Raw genomic sequence first — 19,551 nt, 5'->3', positions numbered from 1 at the left:
CAGACTCTGGGGCCTTTCAGAACAGGTGTGTGTATATATACAGTTGAAGTCGGAAGTTCACATACACTTAGGTTGGAGTCATTAAAACAAATTTATCAACCACTCCACACATTTCTTGTTAACAAACTATAGTTTTGGCAAGTTGGTTAGAACATCTACTTTGTGCATGACACAAGTCATTTTTCCAACAATTGTTTACAGACATATTATTTCACTTATAATTCACTGTATCACAATTCCAGTGGGTCAGAAGTTTACATACACTAAGTTGACTTTGCCTTTATAAACAGCTTGGAAAATTCCAGAAAATGATATCATGGCTTTAGAAGCTTCTGATAGGCTAATTGACATAATTTGAGTCAATTGGGGGTGTACCTGTGGATCTATTTCAAGGCCCACCTTCAAACTCAGTGCCTCTTTGCTTGACATCATGGTAAAGTCTAAAGAAATCAGCCAAGACCTCAGAAAAACAATTGTAGACCTCCACAAGTCTGGTTCACCCTTTGGAGCAATTTCCAAATGCCTGAAGGTACCACGTTCATCTGTACACACAATAGTACGCAAGTATAAACACTATGGGACCACACAGCCGTCATACCACTCAGGAAGGAGACGCGTTCTGTCTCCTAGAGATGAATGTACTTTGGTGCGAAAAGTGCAAATTAATCCCAGAACAACAGCAAAGGACCCTGTGAAGATGCTGGAGGAAACGGGTACAAAAGTATCTATATCCACAGTAAAACGAGTCCTATGTCGACATAACCTGATAGGCCGCTCAGCAAGGAAGAAGCCACTGCTCCAAAACCGCCATAAAAAGCCAGACTATGGTTTGCAACTGCACATGGGGACAAAGATTGTACTTCTTGGAAAAATGTCCACTGGCCTGATGAAACAGAAATATAACTGTTTGGCCATAATGACCATCATTATGTTTGTAGGAAAAAGGGGGATGCTAAGATGCAAGCCGAAGAACACCATCCCAACCGTGAAGCACGGGGGTGGTAGCATCGTTGTGGGGTTGCTTTGCTGCAGGAGGGACTGGTGCACTTCACAAAATAGATGGCATCATGAGGATGGGAAAATATGTGGATATATTGAAGCAACATCTCACGACATCAGTCAGGAAGTTAAAGCTTGGTCGCAAATGGGTCTTCCAAATGGACAATGACCCCAAGCATACTTCCAAAGTTGTGGCAAAATGGCTTAAGGACAAAAGTCAAGGTATTGGAGTGGCAATCACAAAGTCCTGACCTCAATCCCATAGAAAATTTGTGGGCAATACTGAAAAAGCGTGTGCGAGCAGGGACACAAGCCTGCAAACCTGCCTCAGTTACAGCAGCTCTGTCAGGAGGAATAGGCCAAAATTCACCCAACCTATTGTGGAAAGCTTGTGGAAGGCTACTGAAACGGTTGACCCAAGTCAAACAATTGAAAGGCAATGCTACCAAATACTAATTGAGTGTATGTAAACTTCTGACCCACTGGGAATGTGATGAAAGAAATAAGAGCTTCAATAAATCATTCTCTCTACTATTATTCTGACATTTCACATTCTTAAAATTAAGTGGTGATCCTAACTGACCTAAAACAGGGAATTTGTACTAGGAAAAACTGAGTTTAAATGTATTTGGCTAAGGTGTATGTAATCTTCAGACGTCAATTGTATACTGAGATCATGTGACACTTAGATTGCACACAGGTGGACTTTATTTAATTATGTGACTTCTGTAGGTAATTGGTTGTTTAGGGGCTCATTTAGGGGAATCATAGCAAAGGAGGTGAATACATATGCACGCACCACTTTTCCCATTTTTTTTTTTTTCCTGAAGCAAGTTTTTTCATTTCATTTCACCAATTTTGACTATTTTGTGTATGTCCATTACTTGAAATCCAAAGAAATATCCATTTAAATTACGGGTTGTAATGCAACAAAATAGGAAAAATGTCAAGGGGGATGAATACTTTTGCAAGGCACTGTATTATGTAAATATGGCCATTAGGTGCGCAAATTAATTGATCCCGTGTTAGTTTTTACAGTAGGCCTTTATCCCATGGTCAAACTTGCTTGGATAAGAAGTGTGTGTGCGTGGTTCCTAGTTTGTAAACAAAGACACAGTGTAAACATTGTAGTGGTGGGTGTGATTGAAATTTAGCGTCCCAGTTTCCTCATAGCGATGAAATGTAGGCTTACGAGTGTTTTAATGATGCATCGTTTCTAGAACTGCCGAATATGTAACATGCCTTTCACAAAACACTAAGCATGGGAGAACATTTGCTAAGTGCGTCACAACGTGTCGATACTGATAGGATCGAAAGAAAAGCAACGCTGCTCTCAGATCAGCTTACTCCAATAAAATCTTACCTTAACATTCAAATTATTCCACAATACTGACGATGGAACAGCTTCTAGAGAGATATCTCATATGGCTGCAAATATTGAGGCAGCTTATTCTAATAGTTATAAGCATTGCCCTATAATTAACCTATAAAAATGCACTCAATCAAGATTTGGCACATCATTGTGCACTTGTTACACATCATGAAATATATTGAGGCAACATTTTCAGACAGTAGCCGACAATTACTAAAATATAACTACATTTAATTATCATGAAATTTATTCCAATGTGATTGAAATACTATATATACAATAGTATGTGGACACCCCTTCAAATTAGTGGATTCGGCTATTTCAGCCACACCGTTGCTGACAGGTGTATAAAATCGAGCACCAAGCCATGCAATCTCCATAGACAAACATTGACAGTAGAATGGCCTTACTGAAGAGCTCAGTAACTTTCAATGTGGCACAGTCCTAGGATGCCACCTTTCCAACAAATAAGTTTGTCAAATTTCTGCCCTTCTAGAGTTGCCCCAGTCAACTGTAAGTGCTGTTATTGTGAAGTGGAAACGTCTAGGAGGAACAACAGCTCTGCCGCAAAGTGGTAGGCCACACAAGTTCACCGAACGGGACCACGAGGGCTTGAAGGGCGTATTGTGTAAAAATCGTCTGTCTTCGGTTGCAACACCCCCCCGCCAAGTTCCAAACTGCCTCTGGAAGCAACGTTAGTACATGAACTGTTAGTCGGGAGTTAAATGAAATGGGTTTCCGGGGCCGGGCAGTCGCACACAAGCCTAAGATCCCCATGCACAATGCTAAGCATTGACTAGAATGGTGTAAAGCTCGCTGCCATTGGACTCTGGGGCAGTGGAAGTGATGAATCACGCTTCACCATCTGTCAGTCCGACTGACAAAACTGGGTTTGGCGGATACCAGGAGAACGCTACCGTCCTCAATGCGTAGTGCCAACTGTAGAGTTTGTTGGAGGAGGAATAATGGTCTGGGGTAGTTTTTCATGGTTCAGGCTCCTTAGTTCCAATTGAAGGGAAATGTTAACGCTACAGCACACAATGACATTCTAGACGATTCTGTGCTTCTAACATTGTGACAACAGTTTGTGGAAGACCCTGTTTCAGCATGACAATGACTGTGCACAAAACGAGGTCCATACAGACATTGTTTGTCAAGATCGGTGTGGAAGAACTTGACTGGCCTGCACACAGCCCTGACCTCAACCCCGTCGAACACCTTTGGGATGAATTGGAATGTGGACTGCGAGCCAGGTCTAATCGCCTAACATCAGTGCTCGACCTCACTAATGCTCTTGTGGCTGAATGGAAGCAAATCCCTGTAGCAATGTTCCAACATCTAGTGGAAAGCCTTCCCAGAAGAGTGGAGGCTGTTACAGCAGCAAAGGGGGGACCAGCTCCATATAAATGCCCATCATTTTGGAATGAGATGTTCGACGAGCAATTGTCCAGATACTTTAGGTAATGTAGTATGCATGTATAAAGGGATGTAGCCTATACTGTATTTTTCTTTTAATGCAGTCATCTCAATTTTCATTTGAAGCATATTTTTATCCTGGGTTTGTAACAATTGCAAAGGCATTGGTTACTTTGTATTTGAAGTCAACTTTGCTCTGGAGTTCTCGGCGGTCACAGGGAGACAGATCAACTTCTTGATTCTTTGTTTAGTGGAGATCTGTATATAAAGTAACGCAAAAAGCATCTAACTTAGCTGTTCTACGATTGGTCTGAGGTAAATAACAAGGGTCTTTAAGTGCAACCGTAGTAACGATTGTTTTTGGAGACAGCTCTGGGATATAACGGTGAACTTTTGGGAAACCAGGCCCTGGTCTTTATTATTAATCAGGTTGAGAGCTCCCTGTGCCTATCTCTCCCATGGGCAAGAATGTCACTGTGGAAGGTCACTCACAGCAGCCCTGTTCTGCCGACTGCAGTGCAGACGTGTGTGTGTGTGTGTCTTTGTCGTGTTTGTTCTATGATTCTCTCAGCCCCGAATGGAGGGCCCCTCAAGACACTCGAGGGTGCTGTTATGCATGCTTCACATTCTCAACTCTCTCTTTGTATCTGTCTCTCTCTCTCTTTCCCGCTCTCGGTCTCTGTCCCCTTCTCTGTTTGTGTGCATGTGTCTGTCTGTCTCTCTCTCATGTTTGTAGTTTGGATGAAAGCCAAAGTACATAGTCCTACAAAGGCCCTAGGTTGTAAAACCATGCATGCTGTTGAAAAAAAGGGCTCCCACAGAGTGACAGGTACATGCATCCTAATGTAAAACAGGTTTCCTCTAGGTTGATCCTTATCTCTCTGTTGTTTGTGTGCATATGTCTACACTTTAGCCCTTAGCAATGCTTCTAATCCTAACCTTCTGGTAGAGATGGAAAGGCTTTCCCAAAAACCTTCTCAGTTAAATGTTAACCTCAAAGTAGCCTATGCCTCATGATTGTTTGCGTCAATTCAGTAGCCATTTGTTTTGCAAACTCTGCAGTCACATGAGCGCTACAGAAATATTGTTAACCAGTGGTCTCTGGCTGGTGCACACTTGAATTACTGTAAAGAATAACTACTCCCAAAAATAGACATTTCTTAGATTATTCCCAGACCTCAAAGTGGTCTCCTGATGTGGTTTAAGCGTTGTTGTGGACTAAGAACATCCAGTTTTTTTGTGTGATTTTAGGAGCTCATATTGGACCTCCAGCTGTCCCATAGTAATGAATGTGTCGTATCGGGACGAGACAGACAGACAGGCAGGCAGCTATTCTCAGCCAGTCCAAATCATGAATCAGCTGGCATCATTTTTATGGATATACAGTGCATTTGGACCCCTTACACTTTTCCACATTTTGTTACATTGCAGACTTTTAAAAATGTATGAAATTGTATATTTAATCCATCTACACACACTACCCCAATATCACAAAGCAAAAACAGTTTTTTAAATACATTTTTGCAAATGTGTTAAAAATAAAAAACAGACCTTATTTACATAATTATTCAGACCCGTTGCTATGAGTCTCAAATTGAGTTCAGGTGCATCCTGTTTCCATTGATCATACTTGAGATGTTTCTACAATTTGATTGGAGTCCACCTGTGGTAAATTCAATTGATTGGACATGATTTGGAAAGACACACACCTGTCTATATAAGGTCTCACAGTTGACAGTGCATGTCAGAGAATTGTCCGTAGAGCTCCGAGACCGGATTGTGTCGAGGCACAGATCTGGGAAAGGGAACCAACATTTATGCAGCATTGATGCTCCCCATGAACACAGTGGCCTCCATCATTCTTAAATTGAAGAAGATTGGTACCACCAAGACTCTTCCTAGAGCTGGCCGCCTGGCCAAACTGAGCAATCAGACGAGAAGGGTCTTGGTCAGGGAGGGTGACCAAGAACCCAATGGTCACTCAGACAGAGCTCCAGAGTTCCTCTGTGGAGATGGGAGAACCTCCCAGAAGGACAGCCATCTTTACAGCACTCCATCACTCAGGATTCTATGGTAGAGTGGCCAGATGGAAGCCACTCCTCAGTAAAAGGCACATAACAGCCCGCTTGGAGTTTGCCAAAAGGCACCTAAAGGATGCCGCTGAAAAACATCCCCAAGCATGATGCTGCCACCACCATGCTTCACCGTAAGGATGGTGCCAGGTTTCCGCCAGACGTGGCATTTGGCATTCTGGCCAAAGATCTCAATCTTTGGTTTCATCAGACCAGAGAATCTTGTGAATCCTGGGACTGTGAGACTAGTCAGGGTCGAGGGAAAGATAAAAGGAGCAACAGTACAGAGAGATCCTTGAGGAAAACCTGCTCCAGAGCAATCAGGACCTCAGACTGGGGCGAAGGTTGATCTTCCAACAGGGGAATGACCCTAAGCACACAGCCAATGAAACGCAGGAGTGGCTTTGGGGCAGGTCTCTGAATGTCCTTGAGTGGCCCAGCTAGAGCCCAGAATTGAACGCGATCAAACATCTCTGGAGAGACCTGAAAATAGCTGTTCAGCGACGCTCCCCATCCAACCTGACAGAGCTTGAGAGGATCTGCAGAAAAGAATGGGAGAAACTCCCCAAATACATGTGTGCCAAGCTTGTAGTGTCATATCCAAGAAGACTTGAGGCTGTAATCACTGTCAAAGGTGCTCAACAAAGTACTGAGTAAATTGTCTGAATACTTATGTAAATGCAATATTTCAGTTATTGTTAAAAAGAAAGGAAATTCACATGAGCACCACAATGCCTATTCCACCAACACTCTACCAAGAATTTCCAGCACACAGCGTTGACCTACAATAGCTATGTTGGTATTGTACTTCAAACTATGTGTAGGCACACCTTTTCATGCTTTTTTATTTTTTTAAATGAAAGCAAGCTTTGCTTTTATACTTACTGAGTCGTTTTGTCTTGTAGTAATGTGGTGCATGCATGTATTTCCTTAAACCTTTATTTTAGCAATACATGTAATTGAAAAATAATCATAATAACATTGTTTTTTGGTCAGGAGGTGCCCAGCAAAACAACAGGACACAGTAGCTTAGATAGAGCCTGTCTTCATTCCTTATTTATGTAACTGTTAGCTTGCCTGTGTAATATTGACATAAGCTCAGAACCACTTGTGTTTCCAACATTATTTTTTTGTCTGTCTTTTACTTTTGGTTTTGTACACCAGCTGAAAATACAATATTTTTGGTTATGGAAAATATATTTCACAGGGGTTTAGATTATTCTCTACACCATGTATTCCCAAACTGAGGTATGCAGTCGAGGGTACGCTAAATTAAAAAAAACTATCTATATATTTTATTTATTTATTTATTTTACCTTTATTTAACCAGGTAGGCAAGTTGAGAACAAGTTCTCATTTACAATTGCGACCTGGCCAAGATAAAGCAAAGCAGTTCGACAGATACAACAACACAGAGTTACACATGGAGTAAAACAAACATACAGTCAATAATAAAGTATAAACAAGTCTATATACAATGTGAGCAAATGAGGTGAGAAGGGAGGTAAAGGCAAAAAAAGGCCTTGGTGGCAAGGTAAATACAATATAGCAAGTAAAACACTGGAATGGTAGTTTTGCAATGGAAGAATGTGCAAAGTAGAAATAAAAATAATGGGGTGCAAAGGAGCAAAATAAATAAATAAATTAAATACAGTTGGGAAAGAGGTAGTTGATAGGGCTAAATTATATGTGGGCTATGTACAGGTGCAGTAATCTGTGAGCTGCTCTGACAGTTGGTGCTTAAAGCTAGTGAGGGAGATAAGTGTTTCCAGTTTCAGAGATTTTTGTAGTTCGTTCCAGTCATTGGCAGCAGAGAACTGGAAAGAGAGGCGGCCAAAGAAAGAATTGGTTTTGGGGGTGACTAGAGAGATATACCTGCTGGAGCGTGTGCTACAGGTGGGAGATGCTATGGTGACCAGCGAGCTGAGATAAGGGGGGACTTTACCTAGCAGGGTCTTGTAGATGACATGGAGCCAGTGGGTTTGGCGACGAGTATGAAGCGAGGGCCAGCCAACGAGAGCGTACAGGTCGCAATGGTGGGTAGTGTATGGGGCTTTGGTGACAAAACGGATTGCACTGTGATAGACTGCATCCAGTTTGTTGAGTAGGGTATTGGAGGCTATTTTGTAAATTACATCGCCAAAGTCGAGGATTGGTAGGATGGTCAGTTTTACAAGGGTATGTTTGGCAGCATGAGTGAAGGATGCTTTGTTGCGAAATAGGAAGCCAATTCTAGATTTAACTTTGGATTGGAGATGTTTGATATGGGTCTGGAAGGAGAGTTTACAGTCTAACCAGACACCTAAGTATTTGTAGTTGTCCACGTATTCTAAGTCAGAGCCGTCCAGAGTAGTGATGTTGGACAGGCGGGTAGGTGCAGGTAGTGATCGGTTGAAGAGCATGCATTTAGTTTTACTTGTATTTAAGAGCAGTTGGAGGCCACGGAAGGAGAGTTGTATGGCATTGAAGCTTGCCTGGAGGGTTGTTAACACAGTGTCCAAAGAAGGGCCGGAAGTATACAGAATGGTGTCGTCTGCGTAGAGGTGGATCAGAGACTCACCAGCAGCAAGAGCGACCTCATTGATGTATACAGAGAAGAGAGTCGGTCCAAGAATTGAACCCTGTGGCACCCCCATAGAGACTGCCAGAGGTCCGGACAACAGACCCTCAGATTTGACACACTGAACTCTATCAGAGAAGTAGTTGGTGAACCAGGCGAGGCAATCATTTGAGAAACCAAGGCTGTTGAGTCTGCCGATGAGGATGTGGTGATTGACAGAGTCGAAAGCCTTGGCCAGATCAATGAATACGGCTGCACAGTAATGTTTCTTATCGATGGCGGTTAAGATATCGTTTAGGACCTTGAGCGTGGCTGAGGTGCACCCATGACCAGCTCTGAAACCAGATTGCATAGCAGAGAAGGTATGGTGAGATTCAAAATGGTCGGTAATCTGTTTGTTGACTTGGCTTTCGAAGACCTTAGAAAGGCATGGTAGGATAGATATAGGTCTGTAGCAGTTTGGGTCAAGAGTGTCCCCCCCTTTGAAGAGGGGGATGACCGCAGCTGCTTTCCAATCTTTGGGAATCTCAGACGACACGAAAGAGAGGTTGAACAGGCTAGTAATAGGGGTGGCAACAATTTCGGCAGATAATTTTAGAAAGAAAGGGTCCAGATTGTCTAGCCCGGCTGATTTGTAGGGGTCCAGATTTTGCAGCTCTTTCAGAACATCAGCTGAATGGATTTGGGAGAAGGAGAAATGGGGAAGGCTTGGGCGAGTTGCTGTTGGGGGTGCAGTGCTGTTGACAGGGGTAGGAGTAGCCAGGTGGAAAGCATGGCCAGCAGTAGAAAAATGCTTATTGAAATTTTCAATTATGGTGGATTTATCAGTGGTGACAGTGTTTCCTATCTTCAGTGCAGTGGGCAGCTGGGAGGAGGTGTTCTTATTCTCCATGGACTTTACAGTGTCCCAGAACTTTTTTGAGTTAGTGTTGCAAGAAGCAAATTTCTGCTTGAAAAAGCTAGCCTTGGCTTTTCTAACTGCCTGTGTATAATGGTTTCTAGCTTCCCTGAACAGCTGCATATCACGGGGGCTGTTCGATGCTAATGCAGAACGCCATAGGACGTTTTTGTGTTGATTAAGGGCAGTCAGGTCTGGGGAGAACCAAGTGCTATATCTGTTCCTGGTTCTAAATTTCTTGAATGGGGCATGTTTATTTAAGATGGTTAGGAAGGCATTTTTTAAAAATATCCAGGCATCCTCTACTGACGGGATGAGGTCAATATCCTTCCAGGATACCCCGGCCAGGTCGATTAGAAAGGCCTGCTCGCTGAAGTGTTTCAGGGAGCGTTTTACAGTGATGAGAGGAGGTCGTTTGACCGCTGACCCATTACGGATGCAGGCAATGAGGCAGTGATCGCTGAGATCTTGGTTGAAGACAGCAGAGGTGTATTTAGAGGGGAAGTTGGTTAGGATGATATCTATGAGGGTGCCCGTGTTTAAGGCTTTTAATATTAATTTGTATTTTTTTCTTCACATTTTCAAACAGTCCATTTATATTTTCCAACGGGGCTATACATTTGGGTGAGGTTTTTTACTCGCCTGAGTAGCCTCGTTTCACTGGCAAAAATGTAATTAAACCATCTAGTGTTCAGCAAAATAACAACAATGTCAAATACGGGTAGCCTAGTCAAATAATTAACATCCAATCACATTAACCGTTAATCTCTTGCAGGAATTCCGCAGCTGCTGCTCATTCCGTTTGCTCGAAAATGGATAAATGGTTAAAAAAAGCAAGGCCTGTGTCCATCGAGACACATACCAGTTATACTGGTAGTACTGCTACAACCAGCAGTACTACACCTGCACCTGTTGACAACACAAGTTGTTCTACTTCCATGAGCACATCCAGTGCTAGCATCAGTAATTCTAAATTTGTTGTGAGCCCAGCTAACATGGACACGAACAGTTGTGAATCTGATGCAGCCGAAGAGCTACTGCCCCCTTACCAGGGAAAGCACTGACAACAGACAGGGACTACAAGCTACGGGAGTGTTTTGAGCGAGAATTAAGACAACTTTCGAGTAGTAAGACATGTATAAAAGCAACAGGGTCTAGAAGCGTCTTATGTTGAGCTGCCGAGTGGCTAGGACAGGCAAGCCCCATACTATTGTGGAGGACTTAATTCTTCCTGCTGCCGTGGATATGGCTGGGACGATGCTGGGGGAAAAGGGCCAAAAAACTATACAGACAATGCCTTCATCAAACAACACTGTTTCACGACGCATCAGTGACATGGCAGGAGATGTTTTGAAACAATTACTGCTTCGCATACAAGGCAATGAATTATATGCGTTACAGCTGGATGAGTCAACAGACTTGGCGGGCCTGGCACAGCTCCTGGTATATGTCCGTAACATTTATGGGGGGTCGATTAAGGAGGACATCCTCTTCTGCAAACCACTGGAAACCAGGACAACAGGAGAGGATATTTTTTAAGTACTGGACAGCTTTGTGACATCAAATAGATGTGTTGGTATCTGTACTGATGCTGATGGTGCAAAATCCATGACAGGAAGACATAGTGGAGTGGTAACGCACATGCAAGCAGTTGTTTCCGATGCCACTTGGGTACGCTGCAGCATCCACCGAGAGGTTCTTGCTGCCAAGGGAATGCCTGACAGCTTGAAAGCCGTTTTGGACACTACAGTGAAAATGGTTAACTATGTTAAAGCAAGGCCTCTGAACTCTCGTGTGTTTTCTGCACTACGCGATGATATGGGCAGCAACCATGTAACGCTTTTACAACAATCAGAAGTGCGCTGGTTATCAAGGGGCAAAGTATTGATGTGTTTTTTTATTGAGAGACGAGCTTAACGTTTTCTTTACAGACCAAATTTTTCACTTGTCTGACCGCTTGCATGATGACGAGTTTCTCACACAACTGGTCTATCTGGGTGATGTTTTTTCTCGCCTGAATGATCTGAGTCTAGGATTACAGGGACTCTCCCCAACTATATTCAATGTACGGGACAAATTTGAGGCTGTGATTAAGAAGTTGGAGCTCTTTTGTGTCTGTATTAACAAGGACAACACACAGGTCTTTCCATCATTGTATGATTTTTTTTGTGTGCAAATGAACTCAAGCTTACGGACAATGTCAAATGTGATATAGCAAAGCTTCTGGGTGAGTTGGGTGCGCAATTACACAGGTACTTTCCCCAAACTAATTTAATCAGAAGCCACTGCCAGATTTCTGGATAGTACTATGCTCAGCGTATTCTGTCTTGGCAAATTGCGCTTTTAGGACACTGATACCTTTTGCAACCACGTACCTATGTGAGAGTGGATTCTTGGCCCTCACTAGCATGAAAACTAAATACAGGCACAGACTGTGTGTGGAGAATGATTTAAGACTGAGACTCTCCAATACAACCCAACATTGCAGAGTTATATGTATCCTTTCAAGCACATCTTTCTCATTAACCTGTGGTGAGTTATTCACCATTTTTTATGACCAAATAAAGTTTTACACGTAAGATGGCTAAATAAAGAGCAAAATTGTTGATATTATTATTTGTGCCCTGGTCCTATAAGAGCTCTTTGTCACTTCCAACTCCCACTCATTCTTATGTTTAATAAATGCATTGTATAGTGTGTGTGTGGCAGGCTTACAATGATGTAAACCTGGTGCTTAGAGGGGGTACGCAGCTGGAGGTTGAATGTTTGAAGGGGTACGGGACTATAAAAAGTTTGGGAACCACTGCTCTACACTATACTTCATTGTTAGTCACATAAACTGAAATTTGGCAAACTATTTGAATTTTAGCAACCAGGAAAAGGCGGAGCGATGTATGCATAGTGTATCTTTTAAAGTTCTGTTTGTAATTGTACTTCTTTTTGCACTAAAGATGGTGATGCGGCAATAATACACATTTACAATAGGCCTAAATCTAAAAATAATGAATTAGGCTGTTTGAAAAGGTTTTGAATGCTAAGCAACCTGCCTACACATAGTTTGAAGTAAAATATATCAACATAGCTATTGTAGTAGGTCAAAGCTGTGTGCTGGAAATTCTTGGTAGAGAATTGGTGGAATAGACATTGTGGTGCTCATGTGAATTTGCTTTCTTTTTCAGCTTCAGACCAATGCCTACTTCTCACTTAAAACATTGTTTTTAGTTTTTAATTTCCATGGTTTTTACACCAGAATGTTATTTTCTGTTAGAGGAACTGCACCCACTGATTTGTCTTAGTTTTTGGACTTCCTATTAACACACAGGCTAATTGTAGTAAATACCAGGTTCAAAAAATCCCACCTGAAACAGGATGGTAAAATAAAGCCATACCAAATGTTGTGTTCCCCTCCACAGGTGGTGATTCTCACAGTGAAGCGAGCCACAGGCACCTTCTCACTGATAGGATGGTGAGTATTAGTTCAACCACCTTTTACATGATTACCCAATTAATCAAAGAGATTTTAATTAAGATAATAAACCGATTGCCATCTCTTAGCTTTGTTTCAAAGTAGCGTTCTTCAATCCTGGGGGACCTACATTGTTTGTAGGCCTCAGTTCCATCCCAGTACTCACTAGGCTTGGGAGATATACCGTTTATACCATATACCAGGGTATTTCAAAATACCAATGGTGTGTTTTCAGTACCGGTGGGGTTGTGGGCACTCCCGCCTCGCAGAGGTGAGTGCTACGCCACTGCTTATAACTAACTTTAATTTAAGTACAACTATAACACATCTAAGAGGTGTCAAATATATTATATCCAGATCAGGGCTCCAGCTATGTATTTGGTTCGATATCTTGCTCGCTAGATGTCAAGATCAAGCTTCTTGCTTACAACAGAGACATTCAGTCCCCTCCTGGAACAAGATTCCTGTTGTGTGTTTAAAAAAATATATAATTTGAAATACTGCCTCTTGTGTGCACTTCCAGTAATACCGTATACCCCAGTATGGTACAGAAACGGTATGAGGTATGAAAATCTGGATGCCGCCAAACCCTAGTACTCACACACCTGATTCAATTAAATCATTGTCATATCTTCAAGCCTTTGATTAGCGGAATTAGGTGTGTTAGTGCTGGGTTAAAGCAAAAGCCTGGACACCCTGTGGTTTTTCAGGACCAGGATTAAAGAACCCTTTGTTAAAAGATTTGTCTGGCCTTAATTCTGCTATTCACTTATGACGTGATGAAGCAGGGAAGAGTGGCATCTTTAGTTGGTGGCTAGGTTAGGGTCAGGGGTAGCGGATTATTGCACTGGAAAATAATCCATGTAGATCAAGGATATGTATAAACCTTGGATTGCGGATGCGATGGATTGCGGATGCCATGTATTGGCCATTGAGAGGCTTTGAAGATACCTGTCAGCCATATTAGCTGGAGCAGTCCTCCATAGGAATGAATGGAATTCATGTATTTAATATTTTTTTTGTAGTGAGGACAGTAAGATTAGTATTGTCAACAACAAAAAAAGTACTTCAATAAGGAAAATGTATTTAATGTTTTTATTTTATTTGAAAGTTTAGCTCAGATAATATACTTTAAAAGTACGCATCATGATGTCTGTAATATAATAAATGTGTCAAACAAATGTAGCCATTAATAAATGCGTTTCTATAGCTTCCAAAATCTTTTACAATGGACGAGGAGTACCAAAATGGTTTCGCAATGGCTTTAATATAGTGGCCCTGGTCAGGCATCCAGGGTTTATATACTGAACAAAAATATAATATGTTATATATATATATAACATTCAAAGATTTTACTGAGTTACAGTTCATATAAGGATATCAGTCAATTGAAGTAAAGTCATTAGGCCTTAATCTATGGATTTCACATGACTGGGAATACAGATCTGCATCTGTTGGTCACAGATAAAAGGTAGGGGCGTGGATCAGAAAACCAGTCTGTATCTGGTGGGACCACCATTTGCTTCGTGCAGCACGACACATTTCCTTCACATAGAGTTGATCAGGATGTTGATTGTGGCCTGTGGAATGTTGTCCCACTGGAACACGCTGTGGTGCGTGGGGATCAAGAGCATCCAGAACATGCTCAGTGGGTGACATGTCTGAGTGAGTATATAGGCCACGGAAGAACTGGGACATTTTCAGCTTCCAGGAATTGTGTACAGATCCTTGAGACATGGGGCCGTGGATTATCATGTTGAAACATGAGGTGATGGCGGCGGATAAATGGCACTACAATGGGCCTCAGGATCTCGTCACTGTATCAATAAAATGCAATTGTGGTCTTTGTCCGTACCTTATGCATGCCCATACCATAACCGCAAACCGCTCACCCACACAACACCATATACGCTGTCTGCCATCTGACCGGTACAGTTGAAATCGTAGATTCATCCATGAAGAGCACACTTCTCCAGTGTACCAGTGTCCATCGAAGCTGAGCATTTGCCCACTGAAGTCGGTTAGGACGCAGAACTGCAGTCAGGTCAAGCCCCTGGTGATGACGACCAGCACACAGATGAGCTTCCCTGAGACGGTTTCTGACAGTTTGTGCAGAAAATCTTCGGTTGTGCAAACCCACAGTTTCATCAGCTGTCCGGGTGATTGGTGTAAGGCGATCCCACAGGTGAAGAAGCCGGATGTGGAGGTCCTGGGCTGGCATGGTTAGACGTGGTCTGCGGTTGTGAGGCCGGTTGAGCGTACTGCCAAATTCTCAACAACAAAAAACGTTGGAGGCGGCTTATGGAAGAGAAATTCTCTGGCAACAGCTCTGGTGGACATTCCTGCAGTCAGCATGCTAATTGCACGCTGCCTCAACTTGAGACATCTGTGGCGTTGTGTTGTGACAAAACTGCACATTTTAGAGTGGCCTTTTATTGTCCCCAGCACAAGGTGCACTTGTGTAATGATCATGCTGTTTAATGTGCTTCTTGATTAGCCACACCTGTCAGGTGGATTGATTATTTTAACAAAGGAGAAGTGCTCACTAACAGGGATGTAAACAAATTTGTGCACAAAATTTGAGCGCTATAAGCTTTTGTGCGTATGGAAACATTCTGGGATCTTTTTATTTCAGCTCATGAAACATGGGACCAACACTTTACATTTTTATTTTTGTTCAGTATACATCATTGATGTAGATCGGCAGGAAGTGCACTGCTCTTTCATTTCAATATATATCATAGGTAAAGCTATACCCAGCCTTTACTGAGTTATATAGGAAGGTAAGCCAAAACTAAACAGGAATATTGAAAGAATACAGAGCTATGCGGGAATGTGTCATATGAACAATTGTCTCATTACTCTCTCCTCAGCTTTTTCATGCTGTTTGTAATCTGGCTTCTCCGCCGGTATCACTCCTTGGCCCAGGTAATTTGTGTGTGTGTGTTTCTGTCTGTGTGTGCTTTGAAGTGCATCAGAATGCTTACTTCTGTGCCATAGCAAGTCTGTTTGATTAGCCTACTCATGACAAATTACAGTGTCATTGAAATGTACAAATTTATCAATTATGGCTCATGGTCTGTATCTGAAAGTGATTAAATGCTTGTGTTTTTCCCTGTCCAATTAAAGTGAAAAGTCGTTCTACACTTGTGAATCTGCACCTAATGGTTTTAAGGCTCCTACTGTACTTGTCCATCCAACTACAGCCAACTCAACTGTGTATGGGCGGTTGTTCTAAGAATCTTCCCGGTGTGTAGTCTCAGTTGACATATTTACGCATAGTTGGTCACAATTCAACATGAAGAATGGGCCACGGCTAGTTAGTCTGAGTTATGAAGAAACAACTAAATTCATCGCTATTTAGGTGGCTGTAGTTGAGTAGATGTGTAGATGCCTTAAGGCCACATTTCAGCAATGTTTAAACTAACATTACCTTTCTCTCTTTCAATTTCAAGAGATAATGTTGTTTGTATGTATGGGGGTGTGGGGGTCTTAGTGTATTTGTGCACGTCCGGGCATATGGTGCATTCGGAAAGTATTCAGACCCCTTGACTTTCCCACATTGTTGTTATGTATTCTAAAATTGATGAGGATATGGTTTATTTAATTAATCTACACACAATACCCCATAATCACAAAGCGAAAACAGGTTTTTAGAAATGTTTGCAAATGTATTAAAAACAGTTACCTTATTTAAATAATTATTCACACCCTTTGCCATGAGACTCGAATTGAGCTCAGGTGCATCCTGTTTCCATTGATCATACTTGAGATGTTTCTGCAACTCCACCTGTGGTAATCAATTGATTGGACAGGATCTGGATAGGCACACACCTGTCCATATAAGGTCCCACAGTTGACAGTGCATGCAACGGTCAAAAGCCATGCGTCCTCCAAAACACGACCCCGCCAAGCTACACTGCTTCTTGACACACAGCTCGCTTAACCCGGAAGCCAGCCACACCAATGTGTTGGAGGAAACACTGTACAGCTGGTGACTGAAGTCAGCGTGCATGCGCCCGGACGCAAGGAGTCGCTACAGCGCAATGGGACAAGGACATCCCTCAAACTGAGCAATCGGGTGAGAAGGGCCTTTGTCTGGGAGGTGACTAAGAACCCGATGGTCACTCTGACAGAGCTCTGGAGTTTCTCTGTGGAGATGAGAGAACCTTCCAGAAGGACAACCACCTCTGCAGCACTCCCCCAATCAGGCCTTTATTGTAGTGGCCAGACAGAAGCCACTCCTCAGTAAAAGGCACATGACATCTGCTTGGAGTTTTCCAAAAGGCACCTAAAGGACTCACAGATCATGAGAAACAACATTCTCTGGTTTGATGAAACCAAGATTGAACTCTTTGACCCGAATGCCAAGTGTCACGTCTGGATCCTGCTCATGAGCACTCAGGACCTCAGACTGGGGCAAAGGTTCACCTTCCAATAGTACAACGACCCTAAACACACAGCCAATACAACGCAGGAGTGGCTTCAGGACAAGTCTCTGTGGCCCAGCCAGAGCTCGGACTTGAACCCGATCGAACGTCTATGGAGAGACCTGAAAAGAGCTGCAAAGAAAAATGAGTGAAACTCTCCAAATACAGATGTGCCGAGCTTGTAGCGTCATACCCAAGAAGACTCGAGGCTGTAATCGCTGCCAAAGGTGCTTCAACAAAGTACTGAGTAAATGGTTTGAATACTTAGGTAAATGTGATATTTCCGGGGGGCTTTTTTTGTACATTGCAAAAAACCTCTAAAAACCTGTTTTTCTTTGTCATAATGGGGTATTGTGTGTAGATTGTTGTGTGTGTATTCATGTTTGTGATGACTGTGGAGCAGGTTTAGCTGCATTCTGTTCTGTTATCCTCTTAATCTGGTGTAAATGACAGCTTTCACTATGACACTGACCGATTCTATTACCCTTGGACCTGTACCTTACCCCTCTACCCCCACTTCCTCTCTCTCTCTCACACCAGAACAGAAAGTTGTTTTTAAACTTTGTCAAGTCTCTCAGAGTTTATTAAAGGAACCAGTCAGACTGTGTGAGAGGCTATGAGCAGTGGGTGTAGGGCTGTGGCGGTCACAACATTTTCGTCAGCCGGTGATTGTCAAGCAAATAACTGTCGGTCTCATGGTAATTGACCGTTAATTAACATAAACACATTTGGCATCTCCTGGCTTCCTACAAGCCAAGTCTAATAAGTCCATGTAATATAGCCCACACCTTCCCAATAAATCCATGTAATATAGTCTACACCTTCACAATAAATCCATGATTTATTTTAGACAGGTCTAAAGCAGCATGATATGAAGGAAATGTAGTCCATTTCAGAAGAACAGAATAGCATACTGAGTTGTCCTTATGTTAGGTCCTGATCTGGCTATGCCAAATGGCTGTGGGCTACACTAGTTCATTTAGCAGACAAGATTTGCTAATAATTCCGTGGCATTATTTTGTATTATTTAATAGTATGAAGAATACAATTGAACAAAGCTGAATAAAATATAAATATTTTCTCCAAACGATTTGAGGGCGTGCATAACGTGTTGAGGGGTTAACAAAGAAACTGGTCCTCCTAGATGCTTCATTTAGAGTTATTAATGTAACTTTCGTTGTTCTACAAACATGGGCTATATGTTTTGATTTTTAATATATTGTAAGGCTGCAAAAAAGTCACTTGGAAGGATTGTACTCTGCTTTGTTTTATTGTGCAGGCTGTACACACTTCATCAGTCTCTCATTCACAATTTGACAAGCACTTGATAATGCCTTGAATTTCACGGGAGCATCCCCTTTGTGGCCGTAATGCGCCCTAAAACCATACATGCCTTTTGTGGCCCGAAGTGCTGCGTTGGACCATTATCATGCACCTGTAATGAAGCAGAGGCAACGGGAAAAAATACTATACACTTAAATAGCAAATACGGGACGTGCTTAATATTAGGAAAGTTGAGAAATAAATATAGTAGGCCTAGCCTATGGAAAGATGATCCTCTTTTTATTAGCGGCCATCACTCTGTTTTCTCATGCAACTACATAGCCTATAGAAATGTTGCTCAACATGAGCTCATGGGCTCTCAGGAAGTGTTTGGTTAGATTTTCGATTACATTTGCATTCATGTCAGAGTGATTAGAGTGACAATGGAGTGCTTAGTGCCAGGCAGGCAAGTTTGTTAGGCTACTAATTGTCACGTGTGCTCCCTCTCCGGCCTCTAGGTCACCAGGCTGCTCATTTTGGAGCGCACCTGTCACCATCGTTATGTGGACCTGTGCGTCATCAGTCTCACCTGGACTCCATCACTTCCCTGATTACCTTCCCTATACAGTTGAAGTCGGAAGTTTACGTACACTTAGGTTGGAGTCATTAAAACTCGTTTTTCAACCACTCCACAAATTTCTTGTTAACAAACTATAGTTTTGGCAAGTCTGTTGTGTCATGCACAAAGTAGATGTCCTAAGTAATTTTTCCAACAATTGTTTACAGACATATTATTTAACTTATTCACTGTATCACAATTTCAGTGGGTCAGAAGTTTACATTTACAAAGTTGACTGTGCCTTTAAACAGCTTGGAAAAGTGTCATGTCATGGCTTTAGAAGCTTCTGATAGGCTAATTGACATAATTTGAGTCAATTGGAGGTGTACCTGTGGATGTATTTCAAGGCCTACCTTCAAACTCAGTGCCTCTTTGCTTGACATCATGGGAAATTCAAAATAAATCAGCCAAGACCTCAGAAAAATGATTGTAGACCTCCACAAGTCTGGTTCATCC

At 42.3% G+C, this 19,551-nt stretch overlaps 1 protein-coding gene across 4 annotated transcripts in view; it reads left to right on the top strand.

Annotated features, from left to right (window-relative positions):
• Nucleotides 1-19,551, top strand: part of si:dkey-100n23.5 (cyclic AMP receptor 1) — a 102,111-nt gene that overhangs the window by 3,496 nt on the left and 79,064 nt on the right. For all 4 annotated transcript variants that reach the window (XR_016490581.1, XR_016490582.1, XM_036959564.2 and 1 more), the window contains exons 2-3: nucleotides 12,731-12,783; nucleotides 15,657-15,711. Coding sequence is in view for 2 of the 4 variants with exons in the window: in XM_036959564.2 (XP_036815459.1) it covers nucleotides 12,731-12,783; nucleotides 15,657-15,711 (108 nt within the window). In the remaining 2 variants the exon portion in view is untranslated. The remainder of the gene's footprint in view (nucleotides 1-12,730; nucleotides 12,784-15,656; nucleotides 15,712-19,551) is intronic.

The sequence above is a fragment of the Oncorhynchus mykiss genome, chromosome 22, assembly GCF_057628025.1.
Source record: "Oncorhynchus mykiss isolate SJ-2025 chromosome 22, ASM5762802v1, whole genome shotgun sequence".
Taxonomy (NCBI): Eukaryota; Metazoa; Chordata; class Actinopteri; order Salmoniformes; family Salmonidae; genus Oncorhynchus; species Oncorhynchus mykiss.
This window is presented reverse-complemented; position numbering and strand designations above follow the sequence as displayed.